We start from the raw sequence: 16,774 nt of genomic DNA on the forward strand, positions 1-16,774 counted from the left end.
CTGCACAAGCAGAGACCTTGAGTGGTTGAACAATGACCGAGGGCTCTTAAATCAATCGCTGAAGTGTTACAGAAATGTAAAAGGTAATTTCCAAATGAGTTGACATGCAGCGTTTACCTTGAATGCAGTCGCTGCTAACATGGGAGCCTTGCCTTTCAGTCTACATTGTTGAGCCCTGAAGCTCCTTCGGTTTATGTCCTCAGTTCCACATGATGTAGAACAGAGTTGCCTGTCAGCTCTATTCATTACATGTTGAGTATCTCGCTCAATACAGCCCTGTTTATGACTCCGAACACTCAAGTTCAATTGGATCATTGAAATTTGTCAACTGTTTTTATTAATCAAAAACTGCAACAGGCATGTATCAAAAGGTCAATACAGCAAAGCCTTTACAAAATGGTTTGATACTGAAGTCATCTTCCCAAAATGGCTGTTGCAAGAAAATTGTAAACAGTTTATCAACAGTCTTACAGCGAAATGACAAATCAGCTAAAATAAAAAGCACCCGTTATTGTTCAAAACATCTGTGCCGTCTGTACAGAATCAGAAAACCACCTAAATTAGATGGAATGTTTCCATATAAAAAAAGGATTGAGTTTACTCACAAAAGGCAAAGGGGATCAGAGAGTGCAAGCATACGATGCACTTAATGAGTAGAAGAAGCTGGTTTGGTCACTTAGCGTAGTTTGTGCATAGTTAAGGCATCGGTAGAGCAGTCCTCTAGGTTGCATGTGGCTATGATGATTAGAGACAATCAGAGAGAGTCCCATTCAGTAGACGTAAACATGTTTACCAGGTAGCTAAACTACAGTCCAACCTATACCTCGGGATAGAGATTGGCAAAACCCTGAGCGAGTTGCATTGTGATGGAGTTTAGATGCGTGTGAAATGGTCCAGAGTGACAGAGATCGAGGTCACCCATGCTCTACAGTCTGAGTCCACAATAATGCTTTTTCATATTGGTTCCATTCTACAATACCATTGCATTCTAGAATACCATTCTTTCAGAACAGAAACGGTGTCCAACATTTCAGTCTTTTGGGAGTGCAAGGAGAAGAGGAATACAATGGAGCACAGGTGGTGTTTTCTTTATGGCATCTGGTGACTGTCCGTCTGTCAGACGGAGGCTTTGTGCTCGACTTCAGCAGTGGGGCGACAGTTCAAACGCTAATGTTTCTTCACATCTGTGCTTAGAAGGCATATCGCGKAACCGAAATGATTAATTTCGATGTGACAACAAAGACATCTGTAAACAGTCTTCGTTAGAGGCAGCAAAAGGACTGGGCTTGTCACTTTTTTCTTTTCTTTTTTACATGAGGAAGAAGATTCATTATAAAAACACACACCATGTCATTTCTGTGCAGTCTTTAGAGAGCCTCTTCTCAATACTCAATGACCTTCAAAGCATCCTGTAGAACTTGGTTTGAAAATGGCACTTCAACTAGAAAAGTGTATTCTTCAGTTACTGTCATTCCCTTAGATTCACTTTGCCACCAAAATAGTGTCAAATTAGTGACAAATAAATAAAACAAGCTAATAAAAATAACAAATACAGCAGTAGCCAAATGAGGTATCTAGGTGTTTCTCCATGTCAAGGAAAGGAATTAAAAATTAAATAAAATCAGTGGTTTGTCAAAGACGGGACGCAACAGCAACACAAACTTATGGTTCAGGTGGGGGGGTGGGGTTTGAAGTCCACACCCTGCCCCTCCCACCTGTCCCACCCAGTGTGTGGTGAGGCCAGGGGTTAAGGGTCGGGGTTGTAAGGGCAAACGTGGAGCGTCAGGACTCTTTGCTTCCCTGAGGTATTTCTTTGGAGTTGGTTGCTCCCGTGGCTGTTGCCGTGGTGATGGCTGTGGGTTCCGCAGCAGAGGCAGACTCTGGTTCTGACTCGGTGACGGCAGGCGTTGGCATGGTGACGGAGGCAGGGCTGCTAGGTTCCAGCTCTTCGGGGCTCGACGGCCGCTCCTGCTGTACTAACCCACCCCAGCTGGCCTTGTTCAGCCCCAGGTGGCCCAGCATGGTCTGGGACAGACGTGTGTCAGAGAACCGACCCCACTCGGCAAACAGAGGCTCCACCACATACGTCATGAAGCCTGGGGAAGGGAAGACGGAGACACACACAGGGTTCGAAAGGCATGCTTCTGGTTCTATCAATGGAATGTAGCTAGTACTTACCTAGATATCATAACTTACCAATCTGAATGTTTCCCATTGAGTTTCTCTGGCTATCACACAGTGGACTGACTTCAAGTTTGTGCTTCTTCTCAATGTCTCCTACAGAGGGATAGACAACACACACCGATCAGAAATCAACAGGATAGGTGAAGAGAAAATTAGAGATTAACGAGAGGCTACCTTGGTGAAAAAACTCTTGAGTCACTTTCTCGCTCCACTGTTTGCTCAGCTCCCAGGGTCTGCAGGGGTTGCAGATGTCCGCACACTTCAGAGCCATCTGCAAAGAGTTAGAGACAAAACAGCCAGTTCTATACAGTTTCCCCAGGCACAACTAAGAGCCACAATTACTGGTTAGTTAGCACAGTTTCCCCAGGCCCAACTCTAAGCCTATGGCCCAGCTGGTAACTGACCTGGAGGATGAAGTGTCGGTGGCTGGCGTTGCTCAGGCACAGGTCATCCTGGTTCAGGTGTGTTCTGAACTTCCCCAGGTACTCGTTCTGTCTGCTGATGTCAGTGGCCAGGATCAGAGAACCCAGCTGGCGCTCCATCTTCAGCCTGGTGAGATCATGAGTTTAAAGAAAATGTATACTACAACAACCAACTCATTACCTTGCTCTTTAACAACGCTCTTTAGTCAAACGTTTGGCACTGGAAAAAGAACATGACTGACCCTTCCTCAGCAGGCAGGTGAGAGAACAGGCCAGTCTCTCTGAGCAGACCTACTGCAGACCGCCAGTGGTGGTTCTCCAGAACAGAGGAGTTCTACAGGCCAGAGACAGATTTTGAGAATGCTGTCATCTTGAGCTACTAACTGCATTCAATCATGGACCTCAACATTACATGGCCATCTAGTGATCTCCAGCCAGGTCTAAAGCTACAGGAGCTTGGATTGCTTTACGTTCTCCCCTCTAGAGCTTGGCCAACATGACAGCGTAGCGTTAGCCAGAGGGTTATACTACAAAGCAGGATCAAAAAGTTGGCCTAAATATTCTGATATAACATTTTATTTTTTAGGAAAGATAAGCTTGTAATGGGTTTGGGCTAATTGATATCTAAGATGAGCTTTTTATTATTAATCTTTATGCCCCTTTTTACCTCCCCAATTTTGTGGTAGCCAAGTGGTAGTTAAAGCCATGTCGCTGTAACTCCCCTCCAGCCATGTCGCTGTAACTCCCCTCCAGCCATGTCGCTGTAACTCCCCTCCAGCCATGTCGCTGTAACTCCCCTCCAGCCATGTCGCTGTAACTCCTCCAGCCATGTCGCTGTAACTCCTCTCAGCATGTCGCTGTAACTCCCTCCGCCTGTCGCTGTAACTCCCTCCAGCCATGTCGCTGTAAACTCCCCTCCAGCCTTGTCGCTGTAACTCCCCTCCAGCCTTGTCGCTGTAACTCCCCTCCAGCCTTGTCGCTGTAACTCCCCTACAGATTCGGGAGAGGTGAAGATGGAGAGCCATGCGTCCTCTGAAACACAACCCTGCCAAGCCGCACTGCTTCTTGACACACTGCTCCATAACCCGGAAGCCAGCTACACCAATGTGTCAGTGAAAATACCGTCCAACTGACGACAGCTTGCAGGTGCCCGGCCCGCCACAATGAGTTGCTAGAGCGCAATGAGACAAGAAAATACCGGCCGGCCAAACCCTCCCCAAACCCAGACGACGCTGAGCCAATTGTGCGCCACCTTGTGGGTCTCCCGGTCATGGCCGGCTGTGACGCAGCCTGAGATCGAACCAGTCTGTAGTGACGCCTCAGTACTGTGATGTAGTGCCTTAAACTTGGGCCTCCTGAGTGGCACAGCGGTCTATCTTTTTAATTAACCAGAAAATCAATAGTCAGCCAACTCAGTGATCCTGCTTTGTAGTATAACCCTCGTCTAATATTGCTTCTAAAGTAGCTGTGGACTGCTCCAGCTATGGGCTCTCACCCTGTAGAGCTTGGCCAGGTAGTGGTTGGTCTTGATTAGGAAAGGCTGGTTGACTCCCGGGTGGTCCAGGTCATGAGTGGCAGCTGCTAACAGGCCCAGGAGGATGTCACAGGACGTCAGGGACTTGGCCAGCTATGGAGAGACAGGGAATGTCAGCTCACTTTTCTCTGCTCCAGGAGCAAATGCCTAGGCTTTAGCTCAGTGGGATAATGTTGTCAATAACCCAGTTCAAACACCCAGTAAGCTACTTCTGAATACTTTCTGTACAACAGAAAACTAGCACTGTCAATCTGTTTGCTACCTTGGGTTCTCGCAGGTAGCAGTACATGGCCTGTGTGACGTCAGCAGCATGCACAGCGTTGTGGTAGGGGTTGAGGCTGTGGTAGTCCTCCTGCACCATGACCAGGAAGCGCCACAGCTTCACCATGTCCAGCTGAAACAGCTCCAACAGACCATACTGGTTCAGGAGGTGGAAGGTCATCATCACCAGGCTGTTTCCTGCATGGAGAGGGATGTGAGATTTAGTTTAAGAGCTGGTCAGGAATAGTGTTCATGGGTGGGTAGTTGTGTTTGTGGTGGAGTTGAGCATTGCAATGAACATCTATGGAGAATGACTTAAGAGTCCACCATCCCAGTTCTACACAGCATTCAGCAAAACAAACACCAGAGGGCATCATTGTCTATAAATGTCTGATGAGTTGAAAGCAGGCCTATGCAGTCATGTCACACTCATTCTGTGAGGATGATGACATTACAAAAATGTAGGTAAAGCTCTGGGAGAAAAGATGGACATCTGTTAGAAATACCATTCGTTAATCTGTCGAAGAGGAAAATGTCGAAATTCCAGCTCCCGACCCTTTCCAGCATACACTGCAAGAGAAAAACACACACGTAAATGTAAGTCTGTGTTAAGCCATGCACATAAACATGAATTGTGTATGCATACGAGTGTATGATTGGCTCAGAGCGTATGGTCTGTGTGAGCATCAGACCTTGGCCTGTCCAATGTAGTCCTCATCCAGGATATGGAGGGGGTTGAGGTGGGTTGTTCCCCAGAGCAGACGGGACGAGTGCAGGTATCTCTGGAAGCTGAGCAGYCTGCGGAGCCGCCTACCAGACACGGGCCCAGCCGAGATGAAGCCAGGACCAGGGATAAGACTAGAGGCTGAGGTTGATTCTGAGCAGGCTGAAAACACACGGGTTTATTCAGAACATTGGAGTTGTTTAAAACAGTGGTTCTCAAACTTTTTGGGTCCAGGACCCTTTTTGTTATAGCAAATTCATCAGGGACCCCCTCATAACTCAGGTGATATAAAACTAGCATACAAGGAGTGTTACTTTGACCAGTGGTATAAAGTACTTAAGTAGTACTTTAAAGTTTTTTGGTGGGTATCTGTACTTCACTATTTAGATTTGACTACTTTTACTTCACTACATTCCTAAAGAAAATAAATGTACTTTTTACTCCATACCTTTTCCCTGACACCCAAAAGTACTTGTTACATTTTGAATGCTTAGCAGGACAGGAACATTTACTAATTCACACACTTATCAAGAGAACATCTCTGGCCATCCTTACTTCCTCTGATCTGGCGGACTCACTAATCACAAATGCTTCGTTTGTAAATGATGTCTGAGTGTTGAAGTATGCCCCTGGCTATTYGTAAATAAAATAAAAAATAAGAAAATCGTGCCGTCTGGTTTGTTTAATAAGGAATTTGAGATGAGTAAAAGTAATGACACCTTAAAAGAAAATGACTCAAGTAAAAGTGAAAGTCACCCAGTAAAATACTACTTGAAAGTATTTTGTTTTAAATATACTTAAGTTTCAGAAGTAAAAGTATAAATCAAGTATGAAAATTGGTTACTTTTTCCACCACTGACTGACTTTGGCAGTGCATGGCCGGACAAACCTTCAGGCCCTGGGAAGGATCATTTTAAAGGCCCACCTCTTGGCATCAGAGAAAAATGTGCCGTTTTCAAGCGAATGTCCTGCAATTCTACACATTTTGTCATGAGACAGAGAACATGTTGCAGTTTTAAAGMTTAAAATTAGTGCATTGCCAAAAAATATATTGAAAGAAGTACCTTACTGTGACTTTTCAATTACAAATGGTAAGAAATAAACAAATACCTTCTTAGCGAAGTACAATTTCTCAAGCAARAATTTTGCTAGGACTGTCTGGGAGTGGTCTGAGTGGGGAGGAGAAAACTGAAAACTAGCCGTTGGCAGCAGTGGAGGCTGCTGAGGGAAGGACGGCTCAAAAATAATGGCTGGAACGGAGCGAATGGAATGATATCAAACATATGGAAACTATGTGTTTGATACCATTCCACCTATTCCCGCTCCAGCCATTACCACGAGCCCGTCCTCCCCAATTAAGGTGTCACCAACCTCCTGTTTAGGAACTCTTTCTAATGTACCACCTATGATGTCACCGGGCAGGCCAAAACTCTAACCCTCCAAAACAGCTGAAATTTCAAGCAAACAGGTCTTACACTAAAAGGGCATCAATTTTCTGTATTATTCCAACCTCAGACTAAACTGGGCCTTTAAGTTGAAAAATGTATGGCGTACAGTGGATASCAATATCCCTGTGAGCCTCCCAGGCCCATGTTACCAAGGGGTAAGAACATGAATTGTGGATTAATATTATAACATTGTATTACACCCTCAACTATTCCATAGCCATTTTTTTGTCGTTATCTGTTAGTAATGGTCATAAAATGTTTGTCAAAAACACAGATATGGCCGAGGACCCCTTGCAGTACAAGGTTTACAACATAGTGGATAGATTCAACCGTTTCCTGTTGTACAGAAAGAAACAGAGGGATGACATGGCGTGTCTGGTTTACACAGTAGAGGTCTATCTAATCATTTAGTAATGTACTCTGCTTGATAATCCCCAGGCACTAGAGTCGCAGACATCTGCTCCAAATCTTAAATCAGGAATGTTGCACAAATGTTTGGGTGGACTTATAATTGAGACTAAGGGCTATCCGAATGTCCAATACGTGAATGAGAACACTGATGAAACCAATAGGAACACTGATGAATTGTGAAATGGCGCCTAACCAATTGTTCGTGTGTTTTTTAGTTTTTTTTCCCCCCACGTAAGAATTTCACTGTAAGGTCTACACCGGTTGTATTCGGCGCACGTGTCAAATAAACTTTGATTTGATACCAATAAGAGCACTGATGAAACCAATAAAAATTTAATCAATAAGAATGAAAGAAGTGGACAAATGATTGATGTATATACACACTGCATTCAAGACTGGTCGACTATGAACACCACTGCCCGAGGATGGACACACACACTTACACTGCCTACACTTAGCCTACTGCTTGGACACACACACACACACACACACACGTCACAAGTCATGCTTTGTCAGTGGACACCCACCCACCCCATGGCTGGAAAGTCATGGTACAACTCAGGAAGCATGTCAGCATTCCGAGGAAGGCAATTACTTTTAAACCAGGAAGTGAACACATGGAACGTCTGTCAGAGAGAGACAGACGTTCCATGGAATGGGAGTCACTAACGTAGCAGGACTCACATTCAGGGTTGGCGGTCAATTTAAAAGATTTGAGATTGACATTCAGTTCATGAATAGAAAGTTTTACAGTATTTTCTCTACAAGACTTTGTCCAAATTAAATATCACTCCACTTCCTGAACTAGAATAGTACCCCACCCTGCTCAGTCACATACGGATCATTCAGGTTGACTTATTTACAAAGACGGCAACTAATCAGTGTGTGAAATAAATAAGATATTCACCAACATGTCAGGTGTAGCAGATCTACAGAGTTAAGACAGGTGGTACCCGCAGGGGCAGGGCTGTATGCCGGTACCATCTCTATCTCTTAACTGATCAGTGAGGGTAACTAGAGAAAATTCACACCACTACTACGCAGTGAGGAAATACGTTTTTTGTTGTCGTCATGGTTCATACTCACAGTGTAGGGTCCGGAAGTCAATGCACAGGTACGGATAGGAACCTCTTCCTTCTGGTTCAAATCCTACCTGACTTCTCACTCGAACATCTCCTAGAGGGAAGCAACACGCACACACGTCCTCAAGAGTCATGGAACGTACAGTGGAGAAAGAGCGCTCCCACATACACAGGTCACCAACATGCTGTACTCACACACATGCACTCTCCCTCTCCTCCTCTCCAAAGGGCAGCGGCATGTAGACCACTAAGAGAACTAGGAACAGCTCAGCATGCAATGCCAGGCAAGGCTACAGTAACACTAGTATTAGTAGTCAGAGCAGCAGAGCAACCTACAGTAGACAGGTTTSTGCTTCATACTCAGAGGCGAACACTGACTATTGCTATGGTACTGGTCCAGGCAACCCAGTCAATAGTGGTCTCCTAGATGAGTCATTCAGCAGCACAGTCAGACTGATAGGCTAATGCAGCTCTTCAGCACTGATTTGTACATCAGATCAGTCATTCAGTACAGTCTCACTCCCACCAGCTTTACTTACTTGGGAACAGCTGTTTGAATATAACACAAGCCCCTAGCAAAATAGCAAAACTGGGAATTACCATTAAAGGACGGTCACATACAGCTCACAGATTTMATTTAAATATACATAAAGGTATGTATGATGTACACAAACTCACATATACATACAATCACACATCCAAGTCATTTGGTGTCTGTGTGTGAGCTGCACGTTTAAAATGTGTGATGAGATGTGGAGAGTCACGTTTTCCCCATTGTGTGCCAGCGGGCCTTGACGTCAGGGGAATATGGGTCAGACAGTTGATTTGCAATGTGCACTGACCTCTACGCTATAATGCTTTTAACCCCACTGTATGACAACAATATAGACTGGCCTAGTAATTTATCCCAGGCCCTGGCAAATAGCCTACATGTCCTGAACTGGGATGCTGCAGCACATCTTACTATGAATTTTAATATCCACCAACTCCACAAAAACACATGCTCTCAAAGCAGGCCTAATACTAGAGCCAGAGCTAACCAGGGGAACGCTAGTAGCAGAAAATTGTTGTTACATCATTGAGTTAAGTAAAATGGTCATTTAGATTGTCTTCTTGAGATGATTGAACTACTGAAGAGGTCAGTAATCAATGTTTAAAAAAAGTACAAATCTAAGTTAACAGAATTGTATCCGAAAATAGTTAATCAAACTATTTGCAGCACAAACCATCATATCTTCCACCGGACAGGAAGTGAGGTCAGTGACCTGGCCAGTTGAAGGTTATAAACAGGGCCCAGAGTATTTCCTGGAAAACTCCTGGCCCTATGTATATAATCTCCCATGACAACAGAACAGGCATAAAGGTCTAATCGGTCTTAGTCTGGTCTGCTAGACTGACTGCTGGGTAGGCAGGGCTAAATCCAATTCAATAAACTATTATCCCAAAATGTTACGTGGCAGTGCAGACAACATAGAATATATACATAACCAACAAGACAGACTCTTAAACAACCACAGACATACTGGTCTAAATCGAGTGGACTCCTAGCATCCACACAGAGGACCCAGAACATTCCACAGACCTATGGGCCCAGCACGACACAGAATTAAACCTCTGCCTCAGTAAATCTCCTCAAAATTCAGAGGCTTAATTCTGTGGACCAACGGCTGACCTGGACGGACTCAGACATGACTTAAACCTTATGTGATGGAGAGATTATCAAAGAGATCAGACGAGTGATCCATCTCAGTCTGCTTGAATTCCTCTATCCATTTCTAAAATCTATTTATCCCTTTTACGTTGTTACTTAACTATTATATAATATGACAAGAACAACAATATTTCAACCTTTTCCTTGATGTGCAATCTAGAGGCCTGATGCCTGTTCATTCTGAATGTGGGGACAGTGAGCAGTACTTATAGTTGCTAGTATTGAAATGCTAGTTGTGCTACAACAAAATGGCTGGTGGTGCTGCTGAGTGAGTGTGGGTGGGGACAGTACTTACAGTAACTAGCATAATGCTAGTTGGTGTGTACTGTATGTTACAGGGGGCAGTACTTACCGAGCATACGAATGTACAGAGCAGTCTGATCTGAGCTGTCATACGAGATGGCCCCTCGTCTCTGAAGGAGAGGAAAGACAACAAAAAAACATTTGTGTCCAAGACATTGGTAAATCAGAAGAGCACCAGAGAAATATGCAACGATGTCAAACACTTGGATAATACTGGTGGTGCTGGCCTTCCGTCTACTAAAGTCATCTGGGTTCAACCATCCATTTAATTCCGCTGAGGACTGTTATGCTGCTGAATGGTTGGGTTCAACTGATAGACTTTTCACACAAGGTGCGTCGTCTTTGTGATGGTACACACACACACTCCATCTATTTATCAGCTAGTGTGAGAAACATGCATGCTGCGTAAGCACACGCAAACACTCACACGGAGCGTGTGCGAGCGCGTGTGTACACATGACATATGCACGGTGCGTGTAGCGAGAGAGCTGGTGGGATATGGTGTGGGAAGCTCTGTACTACATGTAGGGGGAACATACTGCTCCAGACAGACTGGGTTGAGATGTCCATCTGGTAAAACCTAAGAGTTAATCACACCTCATTTCCCCAGTAATAGGCTCCTTGTTACCGTGACGATAGAGCAAAGCTGCTTGCTGATTAGGACAGCAGCAGACGACACACTCTCCCACGACACTCTAGGCTTACCGAGCACGCAGGACAGAAAGAGAGGGGGGGGGGGGGGGACAGTGGCAGCGAGACAACCACACACATGGAAAAAGTTAGGCAAACCCACTGTCCGACAGACCAGGCATTCCTTCTGGCTGGTACTGAGTGGTAAGAGCATTCATACAGCCAAGAGGAGGGTAGAAGCATTCATACAGCCAAGAGGGAGGGTAAGAGCATTCATACAGCCAAGAGGGAGGGTAAGAGCATTCATACAGCCAAGAGGGAGGTAAGAGCATTCATACAGCCAAGAGGAGGGTAAGAGCATTCATACAGCCAAGAGGGAGGGTAAGAGCATTCATACAGCCAAGAGGAGGGTAAGAGCATTCATACAGCCAAGAGGGAGGTAAGAGCATTCATACAGCCAAGAGGGAGGGTAAGAGCATTCATACAGCCAAGAGGGAGGGTAAGAGCATTCATACAGCCAAGAGGGAGGGTAAGAGTATTCATACAGCCAAGTCAAACATGGTTTAAAAAATGCAGACAAACATAGACCTAGGACAATACTAGAGCGTGATATATCTATCTATCTACCTAGTAGGTGTACACTGGTGCCTGGCCCTAATCAGCAGGTTGCAGTAACAGAGGATCTAACCAGGGGATATCCTCAACCTGCAGACAGATGCTCAGGCCTGTACACGGCCTTGGCTCACCTCCCCTTGCACCACACACACGATCCAGAGGGGAGGGTGGTGTCTCCAGAGCTAGTTCCCCCACAAGACTCCCCCTCCCTGGGCTGAGCTTGGCTCTCCCAGGCTCTCCTCCCCTCCAGCCAGGGTGTCCCCAGATGGCACATCACTCAGGCCCGTGACGTCAATCGGCTCAGCCTCATTTGCATTCATGATACTTTACCCATTTTCATTCCCTCACTCAGTTTATTTCTCTCGCTCATCCCCGCTGGGCTCCACTCTCGAATGAAAAACAAAACGCTTTGAAGCCATATTCTCACAATGCAGTGGAGAGGCCGTTAAAACAGCAATTTATTGATGCTTACGGGTGTCAACTGAAGGTGACAGAATTATTATAAACAAAATGTTTAAGCAGGTTGTTATGGCCTAGTACCATTGGGATTGATCACATCTGAAAAACAGTCCAGAGTTATGGTGACCAGTTTAACAACAACTGTCTCACACACACATCCAACTGTAACCACTTAGAAACCCAGATAAGGATCAGGGTTCGTCTCCACCAAACTGTCGTCACAGACACCCTCTCTCTCTGGGTGTGTCCATCTCCCTCTGACCCTAAGTGTCCTCTAAGTCTAAGCTCCCATGACGGCGACGGCCAATCCAAGATCATATTTGACCGGCTTGCAAACAGGCTTGTGGTGCAGTATTTTACTGTCAACACACTGCTGTGTTTACACACAGCACCACCACTTAGCGTGTGAGTAATATCCACCTTGTGTGCGTGGGCGGGGGGGATAAACAGACAGGCATAACCATAAGCAGAAAGACCCCAAACTACTGCATATACCCTTTTCAAACACACAGACACACCCCCCTTTGGCTGACAGCTATTGCTGGCGTGTCTGATCTGGCCTGTACCGTCACTCATCACTTCAGTGTCAGTTAGCAGCCAACTGGCAGGATTACCAGGTCCCCCTCAGGCAACTTCTCCAAGATAGTCAGAGGTCAGACTGGACTGAGGCATCAACCTCGGGCCATGTGAAAGGAAAGGGGGATACCTAGTCAGTTGCCCAACAATGCATTCAACTTAATTGAGTCTTCCACATTTAACCCAACCCCTCTGAATCAGAGGTGTGGAGGGCTGCCTGTGAAACCATAGAGATCAGGTTAGTATCTGTAGTTTGTTCAGTTTTACACAAGTAAATGACAAACAAAAAGGTGTGTCCTAAACCTTCCTTTAGTCTGAGGGAACAGTTTAAGTAAAACAAAATGTTTTTAGATGGAATTCAAGTGCACCGCATCTCAACACTTTTTCAGCATCGAGTTTGATCATGTGTAGCCTAGTTGACACTACTGTAGGTGTACTTGAAGCTAAATCTAAACCCAACCAGACAGCTCTACAGAGCAAACCCTGTGAATGATCATTGATGCCAAGTCTAGCAGCTCCAGGCCTTTAAAGTGGTGTTAAGCAGAGCCTGGTCAAAGCTCATCCACCCACACTTCCCTGTTTTAGCTCCAGGGCAATGTCACTTAAAATGTATGCCAAGCAAAAACCATTGATTTCAAAGTTTAACAAAACCATACAACTCATGAACAAGGACTACTTTTATTAATTTACACTGACGATTTTACAAAAACACATTTACTGGAAGAGCTGTGCAGATGCAAAATTTGGTAACAGAATTTCTGTAGAATCTTTGTGTCCGTGCTTTCCAGAAACTCTTAGAATATCTGTTCCAAATGAAGATTCAACAATGTTTGCAGAAATAAAATGGGGTGTCAGCTATGACGTACACACTGACTTTGAAACTCTATTTCAATAACCAAAAGAGTTAAGTGATTTACACCCGTTACCTGAATTTAATCTTGGGTCCCTGATCTGTACTACACAGGAATGTATAATTATGGATATGAATGTCATTAGCTTCATCGTGATGTATCCTAAATTAGGTACACAAAAAAAAGGTATAAATATGCAAGATCCTCTTCTGCATATTTGGGTATCATTCTCCACACTGGCTAATTGTTTTAATGAACTCTGTCCCCAAACAAGACCAAATTTGGGTCATCCGGACCGGAAACAAATCTGAACCAATCATAGTCATCTATGTTTCACAAGTTTGGACAACAAAGTACAGCACATTAGTGTACTCAACTTGTGTGCTCTGAACACTACTCTGAGCTGTACTGTCCAAACTTGTGAACCAAACTGTGGTTTGTGACTACTACGATTTCCCATTGTAGCCAATTCAAATTGCAGAAATTCCATTACCCATTTTTTTTTTACCAGAATTTATTTTATTCACAAACAAAATTGATATCAGTAAAAACACTAACTAATTGATAGCTCTACCTTTCCTTGTTACTTCTGTGAACTTTCATTATTCTCCCTCACGAGGGAGAGAAATTAGAAAATATCTTAAAAGATGTGGGTTTTTGGTAACGGAACTTCAAAGCACAAGGAAATGTTTCATAGAAATCCCCCACAAAAAGTTGATATTAGTTGGAAGGGGTCTTTTACATCAAAACACAATGTTGAAGTATTCTAATACCTTTTAAGACCCCTTTGATCAGAAATCAAAGCCTTCGCTTATTACACATTTTTAGGATGGAACATGTATGCGCCTTCCTTTCTCAAAAATAGACTCTTGGCTTTCATTTGACACCCAATGTAATATGCTCCTATAAAACTTCACTTTGGTGCTCATTGGTCCTTTCACATTGAAATGACCCCCAGCGATAAAACTAGACTTCCTCACGCTGTCAGTGGTAAAAACACTGGGTACTAGCTGAGAACAGCCCATAGACGGCATACAAACACTGGGTACTAGCTGAGAACAGCCCATAACGCATAAAAACACTGGTTCTAGCTGAGAACAGCCCATAGACGGCATAAAAAACACTGGGTCTAGCTGAGAACAGCCCATGACGCAGAAAAACACGGGTTCTAGCTGAAAACAGCCCATAGACGGCATAAAAACACTGGGTACTAGCTGAAACAGCCCATAGACGGCATAAAAACACGGGTTCTAGCTGAGAACAGCCCATAGACGCATAAAAAACACTGGGTACTAGCTGAGAACACCCATAGACGCAAAAACACTGGTTCTAGCTGAGAACAGCCCATAGACGGCATTAAAACACTGGGTTACTAGCTGAGAACAGCCCATAGACGGCATAAAAACACTGGGTACTAGCTGAGAACAGCCCATAGACGGCATAAAAACACTGGGGTCTAGCTGAACAGCCCATAGACGGCATAAAAAACACTGGGTACTAGCTGAGAACAGCCCATAGACGGCATAAAAACACTGGTTCTAGCTGAGAACAGCCCATAGACGGCATAAAAACACTGGGTTACTAGCTGAGAACAACCCATAGACGGCATAAAAACACTGGGTCTAGCTGAGAACAGCCCATAGACGGCATAAAACACTGGTTCTAGCTGAGAACAGCCCATAGACGGCATAAAAACACTGGTTCTAGCTGAGAACAGCCATAGACGGCATAAAAACAAACTGGGTTCTAGCTAGAACAGCCCATAGACGGCATAAAAACACTGGGTTCTAGCTGAGAACAGCCCATAGACGGCATAAAAACACTGTACTAGCGAGAACAGCCCATAGACGGCATAAAAACATGGGTTCTAGCTGAGAACAGCCCATAGACGGCATAAAAACACTGGGTCTAGCTGAGAACAGCCCATAGACGGCATAAAACACTGGGTCTAGCTGAGAACAGCCCATAGACGCATAAAAACACTGGGTCTAGCTGAGAACAGCCCATAGACGCATAAAACACGGGTTCTAGCTGAGAACAGCCCATAGACGGCATAAAAACACTGGGTCTAGCTGAGAACAGCCCATAGACGCATAAAAACACTGGGTCTACTGAGAACAGCCCATAGACGGCATAAAAACACTGGGTTCTAGCTGAGAACAGCCCATAGACGGCATAAAACACATGGTTCTAGCTGAGAACAGCCCATAGACGGCATAAAAAACACTGGGTTCTAGCTGAGAACAGCCATAGACGCATAAAAACACTGGTTCTAGCTGAGAACAGCCCATAGACGGCATAAAAACACTGGGTTCTAGCTGAGAACAGCCCATAGACGGCATAAAACACTGGGTTCTAGCTGAGAACAGCCATAGACGCATAAAAACACTGGGTTCTAGCTGAGAACAGCCCATAGACGGCATAAAAACACTGGGTCTAGCTGAGAACAGCCCATAGACGCAAAAAAACACTGGGTTCGACTGAGAAACAGCCCATAGACGCATAAAAACACTGGGTACTAGCTGAGAACAGCCCATAGACGGCATAAAAACACTGGGTTCTAGCTGAGAACAGCCCATAGACGGCATACAAACACTGGGTACTAGCTAGGGCTGGGTGATATCGAATTAATATGTTTTAGCACGATGTTCCAAGAATCGAGGTTGTCTTTTTAGTCTCATCCCAGTCGCTCCTTGGTGCACCTTTCCACTCGCACAGGGACACCAAGCCTCTCCACCTGCCACTCACAACAATGACAAAAGATGATCTTCCTCTCTGACAACAAGCAGTTTCAACTCGCTATTTGCATTTATGGTTTGGTCCAACATATAAAAAGGCCAGCTTCCCGGAGACGCCTCTTCACTGTTGACGTTGAGACTGGTGTTTTGTGGGTACTATTTAATGAAGCTGCCAGTTTCTCAAACTACACACTAAATGTACTTGTCCTCTTGCTCAGTAGTGCACTGGGGCCTCCAACTCCTCTATTCTGGTTAGAGACCGTTTGTGCTGTTCTGTGAAGGGAGTAGTACACAGCGTTGTACAAGATCTTCAGTTTCTTACATTGAATAGCCTTCATTTCCCAGAACAAGAATAGACTGACGAGTTTCAGAAGAAAGGTCTTTGTTTCTGGCCATTTAGAGCTTGTAATTGAATCCACAAATGCTGATGCTCCAGATACTCAAGTCTGAAGGCCAGTTTTATTGCTTCTTTAAAATCAGAGCAACAGTTTTCAGCTGTACTAACATAATTGCAAAATGTTTTTCTAATGATCAATTAGCCTTTTAAAAATAATAAACTCGGATTAGCTAACACAACGTGCCATTGGAACACAGGAGTGATGGTTGCTGATACAGTGGGGAGAACAAGTATTTGATACACTGCCGATTTTGCAAGTTTTCCTACTTACAAAGCATGTAGAGGTCTGTAATTTTTATCATAGGTACACTTCAACTGTGAGAGACGGAATCTAAAACAAAAATCCAGAAAATCACATTGTATGATTTTTAAGTAATTAATTTGCATTTTATTGCATGACATAAGTATTTGATACATCAGAAAAGCAG

At 44.5% G+C, this 16,774-nt stretch overlaps 1 protein-coding gene across 3 annotated transcripts in view; it reads right to left on the minus strand.

The window, feature by feature from the left end:
- Positions 1 to 314: 314 nt before the first annotated feature.
- The window catches only part of LOC111953656 (high affinity 3',5'-cyclic-AMP phosphodiesterase 7A-like), a 32,955-nt gene continuing 16,495 nt past the window's right edge, over positions 315 to 16,774 (minus strand). The window contains exons 2-13 of one of the 3 annotated variants that reach the window (XM_023973067.1): positions 10,130 to 10,190; positions 8,606 to 8,638; positions 8,071 to 8,160; positions 5,094 to 5,287; positions 4,908 to 4,971; positions 4,403 to 4,599; positions 4,102 to 4,233; positions 2,849 to 2,940; positions 2,589 to 2,733; positions 2,359 to 2,455; positions 2,197 to 2,277; positions 315 to 2,096 (exon numbers count right to left, since the gene is read on the minus strand). In XM_023973067.1, coding sequence (XP_023828835.1) covers positions 1,783 to 2,096; positions 2,197 to 2,277; positions 2,359 to 2,455; positions 2,589 to 2,733; positions 2,849 to 2,940; positions 4,102 to 4,233; positions 4,403 to 4,599; positions 4,908 to 4,971; positions 5,094 to 5,287; positions 8,071 to 8,160; positions 8,606 to 8,638; positions 10,130 to 10,190 — 1,500 coding nt within the window. In that variant the 3' untranslated portion in view covers positions 315 to 1,782. The remainder of the gene's footprint in view (positions 2,097 to 2,196; positions 2,278 to 2,358; positions 2,456 to 2,588; positions 2,734 to 2,848; positions 2,941 to 4,101; positions 4,234 to 4,402; positions 4,600 to 4,907; positions 4,972 to 5,093; positions 5,288 to 8,070; positions 8,161 to 8,605; positions 8,639 to 10,129; positions 10,191 to 16,774) is intronic. The other 2 variants (XM_023973069.1, XM_023973068.1) reach the window with 2 other exon arrangements.

Source organism: Salvelinus sp. IW2-2015, linkage group LG27 (genome assembly GCF_002910315.2).
Source record: "Salvelinus sp. IW2-2015 linkage group LG27, ASM291031v2, whole genome shotgun sequence".
Classification (NCBI taxonomy): Eukaryota; Metazoa; Chordata; class Actinopteri; order Salmoniformes; family Salmonidae; genus Salvelinus; species Salvelinus sp. IW2-2015.